Here is a 20,955-nt window from a genome sequence, read left to right as displayed (position 1 = left end):
GGTGTTTTGTTAGCTTATTCCTTTGCTTATTTGCTTCTGGTCACTGTTAAAAACTCAGCAGGATTTAAGCCTGGAGTTGCTGGCAGCCATCTTTTTTTTAGCAACTGAGAAAAATGTACCAGAGAATGATGCGAACACGTATTCTAAGAGTACAATTTGAGCACCCGGATCAAACTGTACCTGAGTAGACTAGCACTCCCCCAGAAAAAAAATCTCTGTTATAGTAAAACCAGTTTGAGTCATATTTCCAGCAAGTAAACAAAAATGATGCTAATCCCACGCAAGACTCTTGTATCAGTCTGGATTTACTACAGGATTGAGTAAACATAAGGTACTCTGGGGATACTTGCCAGCTGAGAAGAGGCTCATGGCAGTCACATTTGTCCTTATTGCTACTGGTTCTCTAACCAGCACTTGGGCAATATTAACTCTGGCCCCACACCCTTCTGCCAGATATCTGGAGGCCAAGGGATGAAGGTTGTCATGGCTACTTTCTGCAGAAATAGGCTCAATCCTATCCCATCTGCAATCAATTAGCTATGGCTGTTGCATTAAGGATTGTGAGGCAGCTTTCCAGCTGAGTTTGAGAAGCTCCACAATCAATTTGTCATGTCTGCCACAGAAGCCAGAGGGGAGCAGCAGAGGTGTATGTGCCGGGTTTCTGACATTTCTGTCTTTCATGACAATAGACTCTCTCTGGCCACTCAGCTGATGGAGCTAGACTGAAACTTGGGTCTCCAGACTCTGAAACTTGGGTTGCCAGCTCCTTTTCCTGACACGTCAAATGCTCCCTGTGTAACTTTGAATGGTGGATGCTCCTGACCTTGTTGATGCCCATGAATCCCACAGATAGTTGGTTTATCTCAGATCTCATCTTTGGAGTGCATTTCCCCAAATGCACTTTGACTTCCCCCAGACTCCTTCTTTACCTTTGAAGAAAGGACAGATCTTCCAGACGGTGGCCGCCCCTTCCCGGTTGTACTGCCCGAGAGCCAGCTCCATGTAGAACAGGGGCATCCCGGCAATGATGAGGAACAGGGTGTATGGAATCAGGAAGGCACCTGGGGGACACAGAGGCAGAGTGTGACCCACTAGATCCCTGCCCCTCACAGCACTTGGATCAGAGTCTGCAAGAGCTGCCAGGGACCCTCATCAGCTGCTCCATCACCTGGCCATTTCACAAGGAACATTGTGTGGCAGGTAAAGAGAGTCATGCCGAGAAGTGAATAACAACAAACAGGACCAGGAATAATAATAGTAGGAGTCCTAACTGCAATAATGAGGGTCTCTAGTTGAATTGGTAAAGTCTGCAGGATTCTCCTAGCCTCTGCTATGAAACACCACAAGGAGAATCCTAGGTGTAGCTTTCACCAAATTTGCTTAAGCAGAGAATCTTTCCTTTATGGATCATCATTCCAGGAATGCCCAGCTCTTACAGGTAAGCAAATTGAGACCAGAGAGGGAAAGACAGTGCCTAAAGGTACATCCAACTGGGTTTCTGACTTTTCTCATGGGAATATCACTTTTAGGTTGCACGTAGCTTTCCCAAAACACTAGCTCATTGGATTTTTTCCAATGCTTACAACAGCCTGTAGACCCAATATGCAGGCAGTGTCATTTTAAGCCCTGAGGGACAGAGAAAGCAGTTGACTGTTCCTGTTGGCACTGCTGGTGAGTGACAGAAGCAGGACTTGTATTTAGGTCATCCAATCCTCTGGGCTCACCTGTTAAGGTGGCTGAAGGCAAAGCCCAGGGCAACGGGGCCAGAGAGCCCAATCTCTAGCCAGGAAAGATGCCCACCCAGAGCCCAGCAGAAACTCCAGGGGTGTCCTAGGCAACAGGCAGTAACTACAGCTAGTCCCTGGTGAAGTTGGACACATCTGAGTTCCAGAGCCAATGCTCAGGGTGCCCTGGTAGCCTGGAGTGAGCTTTGTGGGCTCTGGCACTGGGAGGTGACTCACTAGGATGCATGCCACATCAGCCGGGGCTGCCAAGTGTGCCCCAAGCCATATGCCAGCTCCTTATCCTGCTGCAGCCAGAGCTGGCCAGGCCAGACCCAAACTCCTCTTGCCATTGGCTTTTGGCTGAAATGCCGTAACCTTGGAAACCAAATACTCTGACCTGCCCACACCCAGAGAGTGGGGAAACTGGGAAATAATTAAAGACAGTTCCATGAAGTTCTAACATCCGATAGCAGCAGCTCACGCCTGCTGAGCCCCTACTGAGTTCCAGGCACTTGCCACACAATGTCACAATGACTCTACAAAGAAAGAGTGTTACTATCTCCACTTTGCAGAGAGGGAAACTGAGGCTCTAAGCTTGGAAAGAACTAAGGTGACCAGAGGCAAACTCACCCAGGGCCCCTGCCTTCTTCAGGAAGCCCAGGGCCCTCCAGGATGAAGGGTGTCCTGTCAGCCTGAATGCTGCCTGACCTTCCAAGAAGGAGAGGGGCCTGCAGGTGGGGATAGGGAGGACTGTAGGAAATGAACGCCTCCTGTGTATCCAGCAGGGCCAGGCATTGGGTATCTTAAGATCCCATTTACACCATCCAGAACCTTCTGAGGAAACAGCTCTGGTGCCCCCGGAAGCTGAGGCTTAGAGAACTGACTTCACCAAGGTCATCCAACTGCTAAATGCATCTAGGATCTGGGCCTAAACCTTCCTGGCTCCCCAAGTTCCAGAGCTGTTCCCCACATACCCTGAAAATTCCAGAACATTCCATCTTAGATGAAGGACATGAGTGTGGATAGGATGTGGGAGAAGGAGATGCTCTGGGGGTTTGGGACCAGTCGAGCCACCTAGTCTGTTGGTTATAGGTTGTTCATGCTCCAGTCCCTGCTCCAGGTTGGAGTTCTTTGAAATTCTGGGGAAAATTCTCATTTCTTCCACTTACTCCCTGCCCCCTTACCCCCTCCCACACAGAGAAGGCTGGTCTGGCACTCAAACTCACACCTGTGCACCTGGCTAACAGTGGTGGAGATGGTGGTAGTGGAGGTGGTGAGGGTAGGCAGTGGGGGTGGTGAAAGTAACAAGTATCAATTATGGAGCACCTATTGTATACCAAGCCACATGCAGGATTTCATGTACATATCCATTTAAAACCATCCCTAAGAGATAATTGCCACCAATTCCATTGAGACTTGGAAAAGTCCAGTTGCTCATCCTAACTTGTAAGTTGCAGCGTGCTTTCCAACCTGCTCTGTCTGAGTTCCCCTGTGCCTTCGGGCCACCCGCTGCTCCTCTTGGACACCAGGAGCAGGAGGCAGAGCTGGAGCAGAGTGGGAAATAAAAACTTAAGTGGTTCAGGAGCCTGAAGACTGAAGCCAGGGCCAAGGGAGCGGGAAGGAGGACAAAGCTGGGCCTTGTGGTTCAGGTCCTGGCGCTGCCCTCTGCTGTTAGCAACTCCCGGGTTCCTCCTACAGGGCCAGCAAAGGGGGAGAGCACCATCGGCCACCAACCAGGCGTCCTTCAGGCCCGTGCTCTCTACTGGAAACCTCTGGGTGGCACTGCCAGCCAGCAGTAACTGGCCCCGCTTGACATCTACCTCCTCTCCTGCTGGCTGAGTCCCAGCAGAGGAAGGGGGTCACCCCAGGGTCTGCAGGAGCCCGCAGGGTTGTCAAGGAATGGTGAAACGGTTGTGCACAAATAAAAAGCAGAAAGCTGTCCCATTGCCAGGCCCTTTTTCTGAAAGAGGATGTGGCCAGCTCGCTGGCTCAAGCCCCCTGTGGAGGGGAACCGGGGCAGGGCTCAAGAGTCAGAAATGGGCCTCAATGGTGAAGAGGTCAGCCGAGGCCGCCTGTTCCTAAAGGACCCTGGAATGGCTCCTTGGAACCGGAGGCTTATTACGAAGCCCCTAGACGTCACTGCCCTGCAAAGCCCATAACTGCCACATTCTTGTGGCCCTGCTACGTCTCACACAGAGTCTCAGGGGCCATGAGCCCAGCGTCCTGCTTGGATCCGGCATGCTCTGCTGTGTGACAGTGCTGGGCTGACAGGGGCTGAGCTGGGCCTACCACGTAAGGGGCTCAGCAACTGGGAGTACCTGACATGCACAAGCACAAATGCACACCTGTGCACACGAATGCAGCAGTACACACCCAGACTCCTGCACACCGACGCGCTCACACAGCCTCACAAGGAAAAAGAAATATTTGTAGTGAAAGAGCTTCCGGCCAGGGGCCTTCGGACAAACTTAGTTTAAAAAAAAAAGGTTGTCTCATGAGTGCGACTCACTGACACTGAACCGTTAGAGAGGAACCCTGCTGGCCACACAAGAATCCTGGACCCTCTGTGCAATGCCAAGCCCTCAGGAGGGAAGCCCAGTGGTTACTCAGAGTGCTAAGTGGCAGGTAAGGAGATCCTCTGGAAGAGGGAGGGGTAGGAGGGGCTCAGCAAGGAATGGGGTGGCCGGGGTCTGAGGGGAGCTGGGGGGAGGTGGAGAAGTGTGTCAGGGAGGAGCTCAAGAAGGAGAGGTGGGTGCCCTGAGGTCAGTCTGTGGACAACGTGGTTCCTCAAGCTGTCGATTCTGGCCACACCCAGGTGGATCCCAGGAGTGAAGGTCCACAAAGTTGTCCCCTTGATGCTGCAGCTCAGCTGCAGGCTGTCCCTGACTGGTTTTCCCCAGAGCCCCAGGAAATCTTGGTCAACTCTCAGGGGAGCTAGGTTTGTCCCTGTCCTCCAGTACCCCCAGGGCGTAGTGTACAGAGTGCCAGAGAGGCACGGCGTCCGTCAGCAGCAGGGCTGCCTGCCACACGCTGGCCCGACGCTTTCAGGACTGAGCCAACAGCACAGGGAGGTCCGTTGTCCTTTTTGTGACAAGTTCAAAATGATAAATCAAGCCACTACTGCTAACCGAAGCGTGTGGCATCTTCTTACTTTGACAAAGTGATCTTTGCCATGGTCCTGGTCCTATTACAAACTTCAAGTTTGAAATTTTCAGCTGTTGGTCAGAATCTGGTGGCCCCGAGGGAACTCCACTGGATTGCCCTCCGCTTTCCCACCTCAGCTCCGGCCACCACGTCCAGCTTACATTTAGCATGTAAGCGTGGACTCTCGGACCCCTGTATCTAAACTCTGTCTCTAGCCCCTGTAGCCCATGAGCCCCTGGCCGCCCACAGACCTGGGGCTGAGCAGACCTGCAACACAGCACACACAGGGAGAAGGAACCAAGCCCAGGGTCACGCAGACCTGGAAGGGGGCTTGGGACTGACGGACTGAGCAGGGTGACCTGCCTGGAGCCAGCTGCGGGTGAGAGCAATGGTTTGCGCGGGCAGGGCTGGGCTTTCTAAAGGGTAGATCTAAGGATGATCCTCCACCCCAACTTTCTACTTATACCCACAAATCTCTACATTAATGTGCTTTCTCTGAGTCTCACCACCCCCACCCCACTTCATAAATGAGGGAAATAAACCTGTCATTAGTTTGCTGTGATAATTTGATATAATGGAGATGAAGTCCAGGGACGTGGCGGTGCTCTGTAAATGGGAACGGGTCCTGTCATCGCACACAAGGCCTGATGGGAAACACCTTTATCAACTATTTACTGCCAGTAAAGGTTCACCATGCAGCTGGTGGGGGCTGTGTGGTACGTGGCCATGCACACAACCTGGAGATGCAGGGAACAATCCTTCAGACCCCTCATGTCCCCGTCCCAAGGGAGTCTATTTACCCATGTGTCCAAACAAATATGCTGACCACAAGCAAGAACAGGACAAAGGAAACCCGGGCCACAGCCAACTCTGTTCCCCAAGGGGCTCCCATAGAGCTGTCCAGATCCCCCTCAGAGACCAAGGACCTTCCCTCTGTGGTTGAGAGAGCTCAGTCCCCCACAGCTGGCCTTTGGGAGCCATCTGAAAAGAGTGCTTCATCCAAGGCCATACCCTGTCCCCATCCAATGACAAACCACTATAGAGCATAGAGTCCCAGCCCCCTCGCCCCAACTCTGCACCAGTCAGAGGGGCCACCTGGTTTCAGGGTTTCCCCGAGGTCAGCTGACCATCAGCCAAGACCGCCTGAGTGCCCAGCCTCTTCCTCTGGCCAAGTTTCCCACCCTGCCTCCTCCACCCTCTGCCTGCCTCCTCTGCTCCATTCTGTCCCTCCATCCATGGAGAACAAGACAAACGAGTTTTCTCTAAAGCAAATTTTTGTGTCTTTGGCGTCAGATGTAGGATCCCCCTCAGAATCTCTGCCAGTCAAATGGCTGGCTTCCCGAGGCCAATTCTGCAGGAAAACACTCTTTTCCCATAATTAACCAAACCCAGATGATTCGAGTTTGGCAACGGAGACTCTCCTCTGGTGTGGGGCAACTGAGTTGTGTGTCAACTCCAGCCTTCTCCCCAAGACTGACCTTCTCGGGGCCCTCACTGACCCCAGAGGGCCCTGCCCACTGGTTTCATGGGCCCTTCAGCCTCAGCCCAAGTCGGGTCTCGCATCTCTTTGCTCCTTTCCCTGGACTTCACTGACAGGCTGGGACCATCGACACGAGTTACCAACTTGCATTCATTTCTGGTGCTACACAAGAGAATTCTACACAAAACGATGGGAACTGGCTTCAATTCCTCACCTTCACCCTGGGTCCCCCACTCGACCTCCTGCCTCAGCTCCAAGACCCAGAAATATCCCCAGAGAAGCAGCAGACCCACTCTACTGGTAGATTAAACCCAGCTCCAGTGGAGGATGGCGGGGGTGGCATGGAGGTGGAGCTATTTCTCCTTATGTGGCGGTCCCATCTGGACTTGATTTTTACTGATAAAGCTGTGACTTCATTAAAAGATCCTTGAAGATTTCCTGTCTCCTCCAACTTGATCTCTTTAAGAGGAACAAATTAGAAGGTGTTTGGGTGCTCAGGACCACAGATTGGAGTAAAACAGGACCCACCAAGAACAGAGGAGGACCTCACCTTTGCTCCCTTGGGATATAATACGTTAGGTTACAGAATCTGAGATAGCAACTGGGCAGAGTGGCACATGCCTGTAATCCCAGTGGCCTGGGAGGCTGAGGCAGCTGAGTTCAAAGCCAGCCTCAGTAACTTAGCGAGGTAAAAAAATAAATAAAGAGGACTAGGGGTGTGGCTCAGTGGTTAAGTGCCCCTGGGTTCAATCCCTGGTACCAATAAATAAATAAATGAAATGGCATTAGCTTTTGGGTTGTCTCCAGGAGACTATGAACTCTCCCGAAAGGCAGGGATTTTCTTTCATTCACCTCTGTATTCCTGGCAGATGGTAGGCATTTAGTAAGTGATTTTTGGTTAAATAAACAAGTTTCAGCAATGAATCACATGGAGAATGCAGCTAATGACAGCCCCGGGGTCTTTCTCTACTTGTGCTGTGGCCTAATCCTGACTTAGGCAGTTAGGTTGGGGACCTCAGGGCAGGACAGAACATTTTTCTTTATAAATTCCATCTCGATGGAAACGGCTCCTTCAGATCCTTTTCCTGCTCAGGGACAAATCAAGTTGGTAACCCCAGGTTGAGGTCCTAGATGAGGTCCTCGTTCCTGTAAAGGGGTAGGCACACGTGTCAGCTTGGTGTCCCACCAGCGGGCTGGTTCCTTGTGCATCTGAGCTAACCGGTCAGCGTCAGCCTGGCCAGGCCAGGGTGTAGACAGCGCCCCCCGCTGTCAGGCTGCATGGGAAGACGCTGAGTTTGGAAAACCCCCGTCCTCTGTACCAGTCACCACCTCACTTGGCTTTGAGACTCCTGAGGTTTTCAACCAGGAGGATCTCCAATGGCCCATGTGCGCCCGAGGCCCTGAGCTTTCTTAGAGAAGGATGAGAAACCCACGGGGGGCTCAGAACCACAGCATCCCATGGGACCCTCATGGACCACCTCCAGGAAGGTCAATCCACAATTTCCAGGGGAAAAAAAATCTAGAGTGAGAAAAAGTTAGGCTGTCAGGGACTGGAACAAAGCGCCACACTTGATTCTTAAGTCTTCCTACCATGCAAGGGCCCCAGGCCAATACCTTATTTACCTTCATCTGTTCCTTCTTAGGATCAATTCTACCCCCTGCAAAATCGGGACCTCATTCCACTCCTGGATCTCCAATACAGCTGCCCTCATCCACCAATAGCAAAAGAGTAGCATCTATATTATTGAGGCCTGATTATGAGACACTATATCAGGTGCACTGTGGGACAGTGGTTGTTCGGCTTTCCTGCCCAAGGAAACTGAGCTCAGATCAGACAGGGTGTGTGACTTGTCCGAGGCCACATTTCTAGCAAATGTCAATGATTCAAACCCCCAGCATGCCCCAAGATCACCAGAGGGAAATTTCAAACCCTGGAAATAGCCCGCTGCTTGCTGCTGCCTCTTGATTGAGTCCAAGAGGGTCCAAACAAAGCCCCAGAACTGAGAATGACTTTCCCCTCCCACCACCACCCACAGCCTGTCATCCCAGCAGCTGGCCTCGGGAAGATGTTCAGACAGGCTGATCTTTCCCAGCAATTCATCCAGAAAATATTAGCCAGGGGCCTAAACTATTGGCACCTTCATCATTTCAAAACATCCTCCAAGCTGGGCCAGTGTGAACAGCAAGACTTTGAGAGTGTCTGTGTTAATATTGGCACCGGAAGAGCACACAGACCGGAGGCTGTTAGAGAACAGGGTGGTGAGACACGGCTTGGGTACAGCCCTAAGCCAGGGCACAGCAAATGGATGGATCTTGGGCATCCTCTAAGCGCATGTTCCCCTCCTAAGGAACTTGAAGCTCAGAGAGGGGCTGAGTGATGGCTGGGGTCACTTGGTAAGTGACAGAGCCAGGATTCAAACTCAGTTTATTTGGACTGTTTCCACTAGTGCAGGAATTCCCACCTGCCTGTCCGCTTCTCATCTCTGGGGCTGACTTCAGAATTCCTGGTGAGAATTGATCCACAGGAGTAGCCAACTAGGAGGTCTCAGCAGAGACCACGCCCAGAGGGGACCTGCTAAACATCTCCTGGAGCAGTAAGTTAGAAAAGGAGCTGTTGCCTGCTCCCAGATGGGAACCTGTGCTCTCCTGCCTGCCAATTGAAATCCACTGGCACACATCCCCAGCCCTTAGCCTAGCAGTCAAGGCCTCCATAGCCCAGCCCCAACTTGCCTCTCCATCTTTATCTCTTCTGACTTTATCTCTTCAGCCTGCCCTCCTGTTCTGAGATGGCTGTGGAATTGTACATGCCTGTCCCAGATGCATGGCTGAAATACTGCCTGTCCCTGGAGATTGCCCCTGCCCCCTCCATCCTGGGCAGCTCAACTCCAAACACAGACCCCGCTCCACTGAACCTTTCCTAAGCAATTCCTTAAACCTTTACAGCACGTGTCCCCTCTCCCATCCACGTCACTCATGATGATGATGATGATGATGATGATTGATAATAATAAAAAAAAAAAAACATAGCCACCTTTGCTAGGTCACACTCTGTGCCAGGCTCTCCTGCCTTTGGACCGTAAGCACTCTTTAAGCTGAACACCAGCACTTCAGGTTGACAGAGGAGGAAGTAGAGGCTTGGACAGTTGCTCAAACCACCTGGCTGGAGCCCTGGACTCTACAGCCAAGATCTCCACTGTGCAGGCCACCAGGGCCTCTGCACATGAGGCTTTGTTTCCTTAGTCATCCTTGTATCTCTGTGGTGCTTTCTGCATTGGCAGCAGGTCTCTGAGAGCCTGGACCATCTCACCCATTTATCTATTCCACAGGAGTTTGTTGGGCACCTCCCACCACATTTCCAGTGTCTAGCTAGGCCTTATCTTGGGCATTAGAAATCCAGAGATAAAAAAAAAAGAAACCAGTCACCGTCTCTGCCCTCCAGGGCTCCATCCTGTTTGGGAGACAAGACCCACAAAGAGACAAATGACTGGGCCACTCTGGGCCATTAAGGGGCCGGTTAGCCTAGGACATGGAGCTTCTGGCCAACTTCACCTCAGATTTGAAACCTGTGACAAATTTGCTCCATTTTGTCCCCGAGGCACCTGGTCTATTGTCCTGCACACAGCAGGTGCTCTGTCTGTACTGGTGGCAATGGCAGAATGAACACAGTGTCAATGGAGCCCCAGAGTATTTATCTAGTTCAGGTGTCCAGTGGGCTATCTGGGGTGCATTTAGTTTCAACAAACATGTGTGACAAGGAAAGGGACTGATCACAGCAGGACAACGAGGACCTTCTGAGTCTCAAGCTCCTGGCAGGCAAAAGTTCTGGTTCATTCATCTAGGTGACCCGACAGAGTCGAGAACTGTGCCTCTAACTGAGGGGACCCAGATAAATATTGCTGATTGATGACAGAGGCTTCTGCTGTCTAGGGACAAGTCGTCTAGGACGGTCACTGAGGACAGGCTGGCTGGCACGTCCTATGGTCTCCCAATCTGTCTTTCATTCATCATCTCTCTGTCTGCTAAAAATATTGAGCGGCTGCATTTTCTTCTTCCTTGGGTCCCAAGGGACAGAAAGCTCAACTCTGCCCTGAAACCCCTGAGGAACGACAGCAGGAAAATGTGGAAAAGTTTCACCTCTGGATTGAATTTTCTTTTCTTTTTTTTTTAACCTTTCTAGGATAGTCCATGGCTATCCTAGAGCCAGACATTAGGGAGTAGAGAGGGCCCCCATCAAGCCCAGGACCCCAGCTGCTCCTGAAGCTGAGGACTACTGTCCCAGCCACCTTGTCTGCAGCATCTGACAGGGACAGACTCATCTCGGGAAGTGCTAAAGGAGATCCCAGACACAAACCCTCATCTGTTGGCTCCAACGTGGGATCTACTTTTTCAGGGGATGGGGACTGTTTCCATACACAGTATCCTCTGCTGGTGACCAGCCCCTTGCTGCAAGCACTGATCACTGCCCATCCCCAAACAAATGTCCAGAGTACACACAGAAGCCAAGAACTGTGAGTGCTAGTCATGCGCTTTCCCTTTACCCAGCTCCCTCCCACTGAGTCCTGGGCCACAGCCACAACCTAGAAGGATGGACCAGGGGAGAGAGAACTTTCTAGAACTGGACCAATGTCTTCTTCTTACTTTCCTGAGATCCCTGCAGGGCATCCCGTAGCTCATCCCTGAACAAATGGTAGGACTGGGGTGACTTGGATACCCCAGGGACAAGGGCCCTCGGGAAGGAGCTAGTCTTTAAGGACATAGCCTCTTGACTCCCAGGCTGCTTCCAAGGGCTCTGCCTCATCTTACTTGATTGGACTATTGGTGATCTCCAGGCTCCCCTTCCAGGGCAAGCGGTAATCTGACCACCCAGCAGGAGGAGCAGGGGACAACTCCACTGTCCACTCCAGGCCCCTCTCCCACTCCGCCCTGCAATGTTCCCAGGACCTGTGGAGCTAGAGGCTTCACCCAATTACCCAGGACTCCCACCTCAAGGCCCAGGCCAGCTGGAGGCATCTCCTGACCCAATCCTACCAGTGGGGGGTACACATGGCCCCCTGCAGCAAAACAACTGCCTCAGCAGCAAAAGAGCAGTCTCAGATGCCAGAGTCTCTTCCAGGCTTCGCTTACCCTGTGTCTCAACCCAAATCCTCTGTCCTCTCCCTACCCAGGACCCCTGCCCCCAGGCCCAGAGTGTTTAAATCACCCTGCATCACAGGCATTCCTGGGGGTCCTTCCAGAGCTCTCCAAATCTCCACCTCCTTTTCTGGGGACCATTAAAGGGTCAGAGCTCCTCACTCAATAGGTGCCCTAGATCCCATCCTTCCACCCCTGTCTCTGCCCTGTTTCAAGGTCCTTCCTCGATTTCTTTCTTCCTCTGGGGCAATTCTTTTTCCCTGGGGCCTGTCTGATTCCCTCCTATGCCCCAGACTTGCCCGTGTGTCTCCTCCTTCTTCCCCCACGTGTATCCTGGCTTCCCTACCAGCCACAGCAGGTAGCCTCCAGAGTTTAAAGCCTCAGCCCCACCCGGTGCTCACCGCCACCATTCTTGTAGCAGAGGTAGGGGAAGCGCCACACGTTGGCCAGGTCCACGGCGAAGCCGACCACCGACAGCAAGAAGTCGATCTTCTTGCCCCAGGTCTCACGGGGCTGCGCATCGCTGTTGCGGGGAGCCAGGAGGCACTGGACGCCGTTGCGTTCCTTCACCACCAGCAGATCCGCAGTTTGGCAAGCGGGCAAGGACGGCTCGGGTTCAGGGTCCTCCCCGCTGGGCTGCACCTGCGGGTTCATCCGCGCCAGAAGCATGGGTGCGGCTGGCTAGAGGGACTTTCAGCGGTGCCGGAGACACGCAGAAGCTCTGCTCGTATCAAAGGAAAAGAAGTGGTCACTTGGTGAGGGCGGGGGTCCTTCCTGCCTGTGCCAACAGAGACCACTGGGGAGATTGGGATCAGCGCGCGCTGAGCGGACTCGCGGTTCGCAGGAAAGGGATTACGTCTGTTGGAAAAAACTGGATATAGAGGTTGTGACGCGCACCATTGGGACAAAACTCAGAGGTGGAGACCGCTTTGGACCTCCCTGTGAGTCCAACTGAAGAAGACCCCGCAGCGCTCTCTCTGGTTCACTTTCTTGCTCGCTCTCGCCCTCAAACAGCCGGGTCTGGACATACCAAGGCTTAAGTTTCCCGCGGTGACAGTGCCAGTTGCGCTTTCCGCCCTCCTCCCCACAGCGGGTCTTGGCCACCTCCAACAGCCCCAGGAGCCTCTGCACTCAAACTTGTGGGCACTCTAGTTCGTGGGCGTCAGCCTGGGTCTGTCTCCCTGCACACCTAGCCCGGTCCCGCGCGCAAGGCGCACTCACGTGTGGGGCAGCAAGGGGACCCGGGTGCCTTGCGCTCTGCCGGTTCTGGGGAGTGAGCCGGGATTGGGCTCCGCCGCGTGGCACTCGGGCGCGGCCAGAGGAGCGCTGGAGTCCGGGGCGGCCAGCGGGACGTGGGCTGGCTGGTTCTGGCCACGCTGGGCGGAGGCCGGCCTGGTAATGTAGCCTGCGCCCCAGGTAACGCGCCGATTGCATTAGCCCAGCGCCCAGCCCGCTCTGTCTGGAGCCTGTTAGCACTAATGGAGACTGACAGCCGGGGATGGGCAGGGGCGGGGGCGCTTTGCGGGCCAAGGGCGGCGGGAGCGGGCTACCCAAGGACTCAGGGGACCCGGGAGCGCACATTCTCCATCCTGCGCTGGAGCACTCCAAAGGACACCAGATTCCGAATTCTCACCAGAAGACGACAGACTCCTAGAAAAGTCTCAAAGAAAAGTCCTCAAAGAAAGTCCAAGAAAGGACTGGCAAGGGCGACCTGTGCACAGCCAGCGCTGTCATCCGCAACAGGCCACTCACACTACCTGCTCCGTAGGGACGAATGCTCTGCTCGCTGCCCTGGACTCCAATTGGTGGTCTTCTGGCCGTTGGGTGGTTTTGACGGGCTCAGCGGGCGGAAAGGTTACTGTCTTGAGCAGTGACCTTTGAGGGTTGTGACCCCTGTTTTATAAGGTTAAGAACTGATATTCATCTATTTAGTCATTGGTTCACCCTTTCGCTCATTGGTTCTTGCGTTTTCCTCCTACTTGCTCCTTGAGGCCCATTCGTGGATGACACCACCAAGATTCTTGATGACATGGAGTTGATATTTAGTCCAGGGAGACAGGGGAAAAGAAGAAACATAACAAACACATTATGTAGTAGGGAAGAAGGTCACGTGCACTATGGGAGAAAGCACGGCAGGGTAAGGGGTTGGTGGGGGAGGAGTGGGGTCAGCAAACTCTAGAAGGTAGGGTTTAGCAAAGAGTCGGCCACTTGGTGGCTGACCGCCTGGTGGTCATTTGCTTACTTATTCACTTGTCAGGTGATGATTAATTTATTCATTCATGACACCCGATTCATGATCACTTGCCGCGGGCTTCAACAGAGCAGGCTGGAGGAGCTATGGGGAGTTCCTGCCAACAGGGAGTTCCCAACCCAGTGTGTAAAGAGAGGGTCACATCTTAGTATAGTGGGGACTGATTGTAACCATAAGAGTATGGAAGTTTGGTAAAGCTGGATCCGAAAGTAAGGGGTGGTAGGAATTTGGATAAAGCCAGCCACACTGCCCTCCCCCTGTTTTTAGCATCCAAAGATAAAACCCACCCCAGGACTCTTATACTTGCTGTTTCCTCTGCCTGAGCTACTCAGATCCCTTCCTAACCTCTCAAATCCAAAAATACACTCTCAATCTCAAACACACCACCCTATTTTGTTCCCTTCATGACATCACAGTCCAAAATCATTGATTTGACAACTCCCTTTGGGTGTCATATGAACTCCAGGAGAGCAGAGACTTTGTCTGATACACCACTGTGTTCCCAGGACCTGTGACATCCAATAATACAGCATCAGTTAGTAAGTGAGGTGAATGAATGAGACCGAAGGCAGGGGGCAGGAGACCAGGGGAAGCGGGGAGCAGAGGTTTTAGGATGAGATCTGCGAACACAGGTTCCCATCCATCAAGGCTACTTATCCCCTTTGGGCTTGGACCACTGTGACAAGTCTGTAAGGAAGAATGCCCAGAATCATCTTTCCAGTTTTCAGGTTAGGACACTGCGGCTCTGAGGGCACAAGTTATCTTAGTTCCCACAGGTGGGAAGTGGCAGAGTTGAAATGAGAACCCCGGTTGCCTGGCTCCCACAACTTATGGTTGGAGACACTTGGGTCCCTCCTGCCCTCCACTCCCTGCCCCATCCATCTGATTATCAAACTCTGAGACTCCCATTCCTAAAAGCCTTGCAAAGCCCGCCCCCCCATTCCCACAGCAGCCCAGCAGAGGGGCCTCTTGTCTCCTGACTGGTCGCCCCACGTCCAGTATCTTTCCAGCCACATGATCATCACCAGCTGCCGGGATTCTTTCTACAACTCAAGTCTGACCACCTTATTCCTCTGCTTAAAACTCCTCTGAGACACACCAAGACATCAATGTGATTTAATTAACCTTGGACTCGAGGTAATTTTATTTTCTTCTTTATGCTTCTTTGTAGTTGCCAACTTCTCTACAATGAACAGTTGATATTTTCGCAATCAGGAAAAGATAACCCACAATTTTCAAAAACCCTTTCATCTTTCCAAGACAATATCTAGACATGTTCAGCTGTGTAGACAAGATTCGACTTGTCCGGGTAACCGTATCTTCTGCCACTCTAATTCCTCATTTTCACTAAAGATTTTGCCACTTCTGACACATGCAACATGGGAAACTCCATGAATAGTAGTTCCCTGAACTTATGCTTCTTCTTTTATGCATTACTAAATTTTAAAATATGCTATTTCCATCTGATTGTCTTTATGGAGAACTCCTATTCATCCTCCAAAACCTCCTACGTCACCTCTGAAGCCTTCCCTGATTGATAACCGTCTCTCACAACAGAGTCAAATACCTTTTGGTTGCTTTTATACTGCTGTATATATTTGTGTAGTTCAGTTACGCAGAGGACTTCCCTACCAGGGACAAGGACAATGCTGGATGTATCCTAGTGTATAAATAGTATCCAGAAAAGGTTTATAAAACAGAACTAGAAGAGATCTCATTCTTTGATTGGGTTGAGGGTGGTTTTGTATTGGATTCTTCTAGAAGCAGAACCTGAAGCAAAGATTCAAATTCAAGTAGTTTATTTAGGAGGCAGTTGCTAGAAGCATTGGGAGAGAATTAGGGGAGTGAGACAGGAAAGGGAATGAACCCTCAACAGAGGGTAGATGTTAGTGCTGGGGCCATCTGGTATGTCTGCTGCTGGGACCTTGGAGACACCGAGTATGGCCTGGAGTCGTCTCATCCAGGGGCAAGGAAGCTGGCGTGTCGATCCACCTGGGTGGCACCTGAGGACTGGCTTTCCCACATTTCCAGCCCACCTGACATGGGGACATCATGCTTCTGCTGCCAAGGAAAGGCTTCCCCCAGAGTCCCAGACACTTGCAGCAGGAAGCTGTAGGGTCCGGTCTGCACTGGCCAGGAGGGTGTGGGCAGGGCCCTGGGAGTACTCGCTGCAGGGCCAGAGGAGCGACACCCCCCCACACACCCGCCACCTGCAACATGCACACCCTCAGAGGACCAATCAGCAAGAGCTCCTTCTGTGGTTTCAGAGACATCTGGGATATAGCAGTGTGGACACCAGGCTGAGGCTGAGCAGAAGGGAAGGCGTCTCCTACATCTCCGGCCCAGACTCCCTGCTCCCAGCTCCAAAAGCCATGAGGCCATGTGGCTTCTCCTGGTGCCCTGCATCCTGCCCCCCAGGCAGCCTGAGGGCAAGTGGTGGGCAGGAGGCTGGAGCATTATCAGAGCTGACATGGTCTCTGGGGAGGCGTCACTTCCACTTACTATGGCCCTTGGTGACACAGGCCATGGGATGCTCGGCGATGGCTGGTGCTGTGGGTCCAGCCTGGCCATCTCCCTGCAGACACCAGGGGCCTGGCATACGGGGCTGGGTCCTCAGGGTACAGTCAGTCTTCACCTCCATTTGCACCAAGGGGGAAAAGAAGGGGAAAGAGGAAAGGAGTCTGCCTCCTGCCTCCCTCCCTCTCCCCACTCCTTTAGGGACATCAGATCTGTTTCATTGCAGTTAACTTTCCCTAGGGTCATGGGTCATTTATCCAAATTGTGCAGTATTCACAAATAGCATGAAAGTTTCCTCATCACAAGACCCCTCTGAGCTGGGCAAGTGGAGCACGTCTGTACTTCCAGTGGCCCCGGAGGCTGAGGCAGGAGGATTGTGAGGAGTTCAAAGCCAGCCTCAGCAACATCGAGGTGCTCAGCTCCTCAGTGAGACCCTGTCTCTAAATCAAATACAAAGTGGGGCTGGGGATGGGGCTCAGTGGTTGAGTGCCCTTGGGCTCCCTCAGGGCACTTTGACTGAGCCCCCTGGGGGATCCTTGAGGCTTCCATCCCATTTGCTGTGCTCAGTCCTTAGAGTCTTCTCCCTAAAGTTCTTAGCCCAGCTGACCCCATCCGGGTACTGGCCTGTCTTCCACTGTTGACCTTCACAAGTGTGTCCTCTGTCTGTGTCTCCCCCACCCCCACCAAATTCCACATGCCTTCATCCAACAAGAGACTGGACATCTCTATGAGGGTAATAAAAGGCCCTTGGAACTGCCCATGTCCCAAGCAGAGTCCTGGAGGTCCCCTCCCTAACACAGGCACAGGCCGGCTTCTCCACCCTGCTCCCTGTCCCAGGGAATGGCCATCTCCCTCCCTCCCTCAGGCCAAACCCCGGAGTCAGCCTGGACTCTTCTTGTTTCACTGCCACATCTGACCCTGCAGCACACTCTGTGGGCTCCAGGTCTTGTCACATCTCTGCATCTCTGTGCTGGGGTGACTTCCCTGTTCTAAGCCACTATCTCTTGCTGGGATGACATGATGGCCTCTAAGTAGCCTCCTCGATTTATCCCTTTGTCCTTTGAAGCTTGAGCCCTACACAGCTGCCAGAAAGACCTTTGGGAATGAGTTTGGATCCTTCTCCCCCCAACTCCACCCCTTCTCTCCTCTCTGTCTCATTCAGAATAAAATCCAAGTCCTTCCAGTGCTGATAGGAATGAGCGATTGAGCTCATCCTTGGGTGGACTTAGCCAATGCATGGGAAGCCAGGTGGAGCAAGAGCAGGGTGCTGGGGCAGAGGACAGAGTGCAGGTGGTGTGGCGGGAAGGGCTCGGCTGGGAGCTGTCACCTAGCTCTGATGTGTTCGGAAACTGTGGTGGTGGTCAAGTCGACCAGCAAGTTGCGCAGCACCGTGGAAAGACGGAAGACAGACAATGCCCATGTCAGGAGAAGAGCCCCAGAAGGAGACAAGAAGGTGTCCAGATTGGAGCTCAGTGTCCCTCCCCTCTGAGTTCCCAGACACGCCCTTTGACCATGATCGTGAAGGTTATGGGGACAGAGTCTCACACCTGGATAGTGTTCCTCTCCATGACAGAGGGGGTTGCGGCTGGTTGACAGGGATGAGCCGTGATCTGCTTGGCATGAGGTCTCTGTCCTTCCAGGAACCACAGAATAAGACAAAAATCTCAGAAATCTTCATGCCCTGTTGTCCTCTGTCAGGAGACCAGACAGTCCAAAGGTAATCACATGAATGTGCAGAGAGGCTCAGCATTTCTAAATTGATGTATGAAATTTATCATACGTAAGAAAAAGGATAGATCCCAGGTGTGACCAGTCCTCAGTTTAAATAATAGTAATTATTATTATGGGAACCTACAAGAACTCACCCAGTTCTCCAGTTTCAGGAGAACACATCCATGTCCCACGGTCCCCTGTGTCTCTCCCTCAGCAGGTTCCTTCACCCCTCTTCCCTCCACAGAGAGGTCACCCCGTCCTGAATTCAGCAATCCCCAGTTCCTTCTTTTTCTTTATAGTGTTACCACCTATGAATATATTTCTAAACAATACTCTGTTTAGTTTTATTCTTTTATTAACTTGATATAAAAGGCCTTACAGTGTAGATATTGTCCTTGAGTTCTCTGGCTCACTATAATTTTTTTTAGATTTATTTGTGAGCGTGGGGTTGGCCATAGTTGGCTTATCCTCATTGCTGTACGTATTGGCTCTATTGAATGAATAATCACAATTGTTTTACTTGTTCGATGTGAAGGATATTTGTATTTTTGTCTTCTTTCTAAAACTTTAAACCAGGCTGTCTGTGATGTCGACTAGACTCCTATATACACGTGCACAAATCTGTCTAGGGTTTCTCTGTAGAAGTGCATTGCTAGTTTGTAAGGTAGGTGTTTGTTTAGCCTTACCAGGTAATGTTAAACTATTTTCAAAAGTGCTTATGGCCCTTACACCTCTAGCAGTATATCAATTCCTCACTTCTAATTTCTTCACCTCCTCACTAACTTGTAGTATCCAGGCTTTTAACTTTGGATTGTCTTTTGAGTATGAAATGGTGTCTTATTCTAGTTTTAATTTGCATTTCCCTGACTTCTAAAGACACTCAGCGTCTTCTCACATGCTGTGGCTCATTTGTGTTTCTTTTTCCTCTGTGAAATGCACAATTTCTCTATAGACTCGACTTTTTCTAATTCACGTAGTTCATAAAATATTCTGGGTCCTACTAACCTCTGTCCAATATGCTGCAAACACCTTCACTTGGTTGTGTTATAGCCCCTTTTTTGTTGTTGTTGTTCTACTGAGGGTGATTTTCGTAGAGATTATTATTTTTACAATAATTAAATCCTTTAAATATGTATGTCTAATTTTTAAAAGTCCTTTCCTAACTGATATTTTCCTAAATTATACTTCAAAATTTGAGAGCTTTGCCCTTCATATTTATGTCTTTAGTCAGGAACAAGAATTCCTTCTTGAGTAGGGTGTGAGGTAGGGATTTCAATTCATTAACTTTTATGCAAATAACTGAAAACAAATTGTCCTCATCCAGTCATTAGGCAGTTAACATCTCTGCTCTGATCTGCAGCGAGTTCTCCATCTTTAACTAAGTTTCCTTGTATGTTTGGACTTTTCCTGGGCTCTCTCTTCATCTGTTTTTCTGTGCCTGAGCAATACCACACTATCTTATCTGATGGGACAAGGATCTCCAGCTCTTTTTCTTTGGAAATGTCTTGACAATTCTCCTCCATACAAGTTTCAAGAATCAACTCAGAGTTTTTTGAAAGATTTCATTGCAATTTAACAGTGATCGCATTGACTCTATAGATCGATTCGGGCAGAATGAATATCATTACAATATTCAGTTTTCTCTTCCAAGAACATGTATTTGTCTTCCTTAATGTATAACACATTTTAATACAGTTTTGAGATTAGATTGTACCAATAAAATATGAAAAAAAAACAGTTTGAGGATGATTTTCAGACTCGATCCTTTAAAATCACCACCCTTAATTATCTGTGCTCACCCTTTTCCCTCAGGAAACACTGTTTTGTGGCTTCACCAGTAAAGCATTTGGGACCCTGATTCTTACAACTACCTTCCTACCCTTTCCACTGGTGTCTACACCTGGGAAACTTACCTGGCTGAACTTTCTCTGCAGCCTGGAAAGGCAGATAAAAGCTTGGCCTTGGAAGGCACATGGCCTGAATTTTAGTTCCAGCTCCGCCACTAACTATCCATGAAATCTTGACCAAGTTCCCTTTTTATTCCTCTGTGCCTCACTTTCCTCATCTGTAAAATGGGAAAGATGATGAGGATGAATAATAGAACTTACCTCACAGAATTGTTGAGATGATTAAATGAATAAATACATACAAAGCAACTTAGGTAGCATATGGGTTATTGGTTATTGGTACCAAAAATCTTTAATTCCTCTGTGTCTGTGGGAGGCAGAGATCTTGTCCATGATTTTAAGTTAGGTTTATCTGACTTTCAATTTCAAGACTGAAGGCTGGGGTTGTGGCTCAGTGGTAGAGTACTTGCCCAGCACGTGCGAGGCCCTGGGTTCAATCCTCGGCACCACATAAAAATAAATAAGTAAAGGTATTGTGTGCAACTACAACTAAAAATAAATAAATAAATATTTTTTTAAGATTTCAAGACTAAATTGAAATAGCAAATGTGGAATGGTCTAACAATTATGAATGTGATCTTTTCAGTGATTTTATTCCTAAATAAAAGCTTGGTTTTAAGCCTTGCCTTTGATGAACTGCCTCTTCTGAGCCCCAGTTTCCTCACCTGTAAAATGGGGGTAGCAGCACCTATTACGATGGTCAAGGGGTCACATTTATCAAGGCTCCATGATGCTGGGAGGAATCATATCCTCATAGGTCACCGCTTTTTCCTAGAAATAGTTTGCCTTTTTGCCACTTTTCATGCCAATCTAGCAGATTATTAAAAGCACGGGTTCCCAGGCTCCACTCCAGAAATTTGGATCCTGTGGGTCATCAGTGGGGTCAGGAATCTGCATATTTGGAGCATGTTCACTCTTATTTTTTTAAATAATTCCAGCATCAGGACATACATTTCGTAACTGCTGGCCTGGCCCTGAGTGGCCTTAGAGGTTTGCACTTGCTTTTTCCACCCTGAGTCCCTTCTTCCCTAGCCCCAGAACGTCTGACCACACCTAGAGGAAAACACACAGCCATTTCCTCGTTGAACT

At 50.6% G+C, this 20,955-nt stretch overlaps 1 protein-coding gene across 1 annotated transcript in view; it reads right to left on the bottom strand.

Annotated features, from left to right (window-relative positions):
- The window catches only part of Slc6a2 (solute carrier family 6 member 2), a 34,450-nt gene extending 22,303 nt beyond the window's left edge, over positions 1-12,147 (bottom strand). Inside the window, exons 1-2 of the mRNA XM_026392277.2 lie at positions 11,880-12,147; positions 930-1,061 (exon numbers count right to left, since the gene is read on the bottom strand). Of these exons, the coding sequence (XP_026248062.2) occupies positions 930-1,061; positions 11,880-12,147 (400 nt within the window). The remainder of the gene's footprint in view (positions 1-929; positions 1,062-11,879) is intronic.
- Between the last annotated feature and the right edge of the window lie 8,808 nt (positions 12,148-20,955).

The sequence above is a fragment of the Urocitellus parryii genome, chromosome 15, assembly GCF_045843805.1.
Source record: "Urocitellus parryii isolate mUroPar1 chromosome 15, mUroPar1.hap1, whole genome shotgun sequence".
Classification (NCBI taxonomy): Eukaryota; Metazoa; Chordata; class Mammalia; order Rodentia; family Sciuridae; genus Urocitellus; species Urocitellus parryii.
This window is presented reverse-complemented; position numbering and strand designations above follow the sequence as displayed.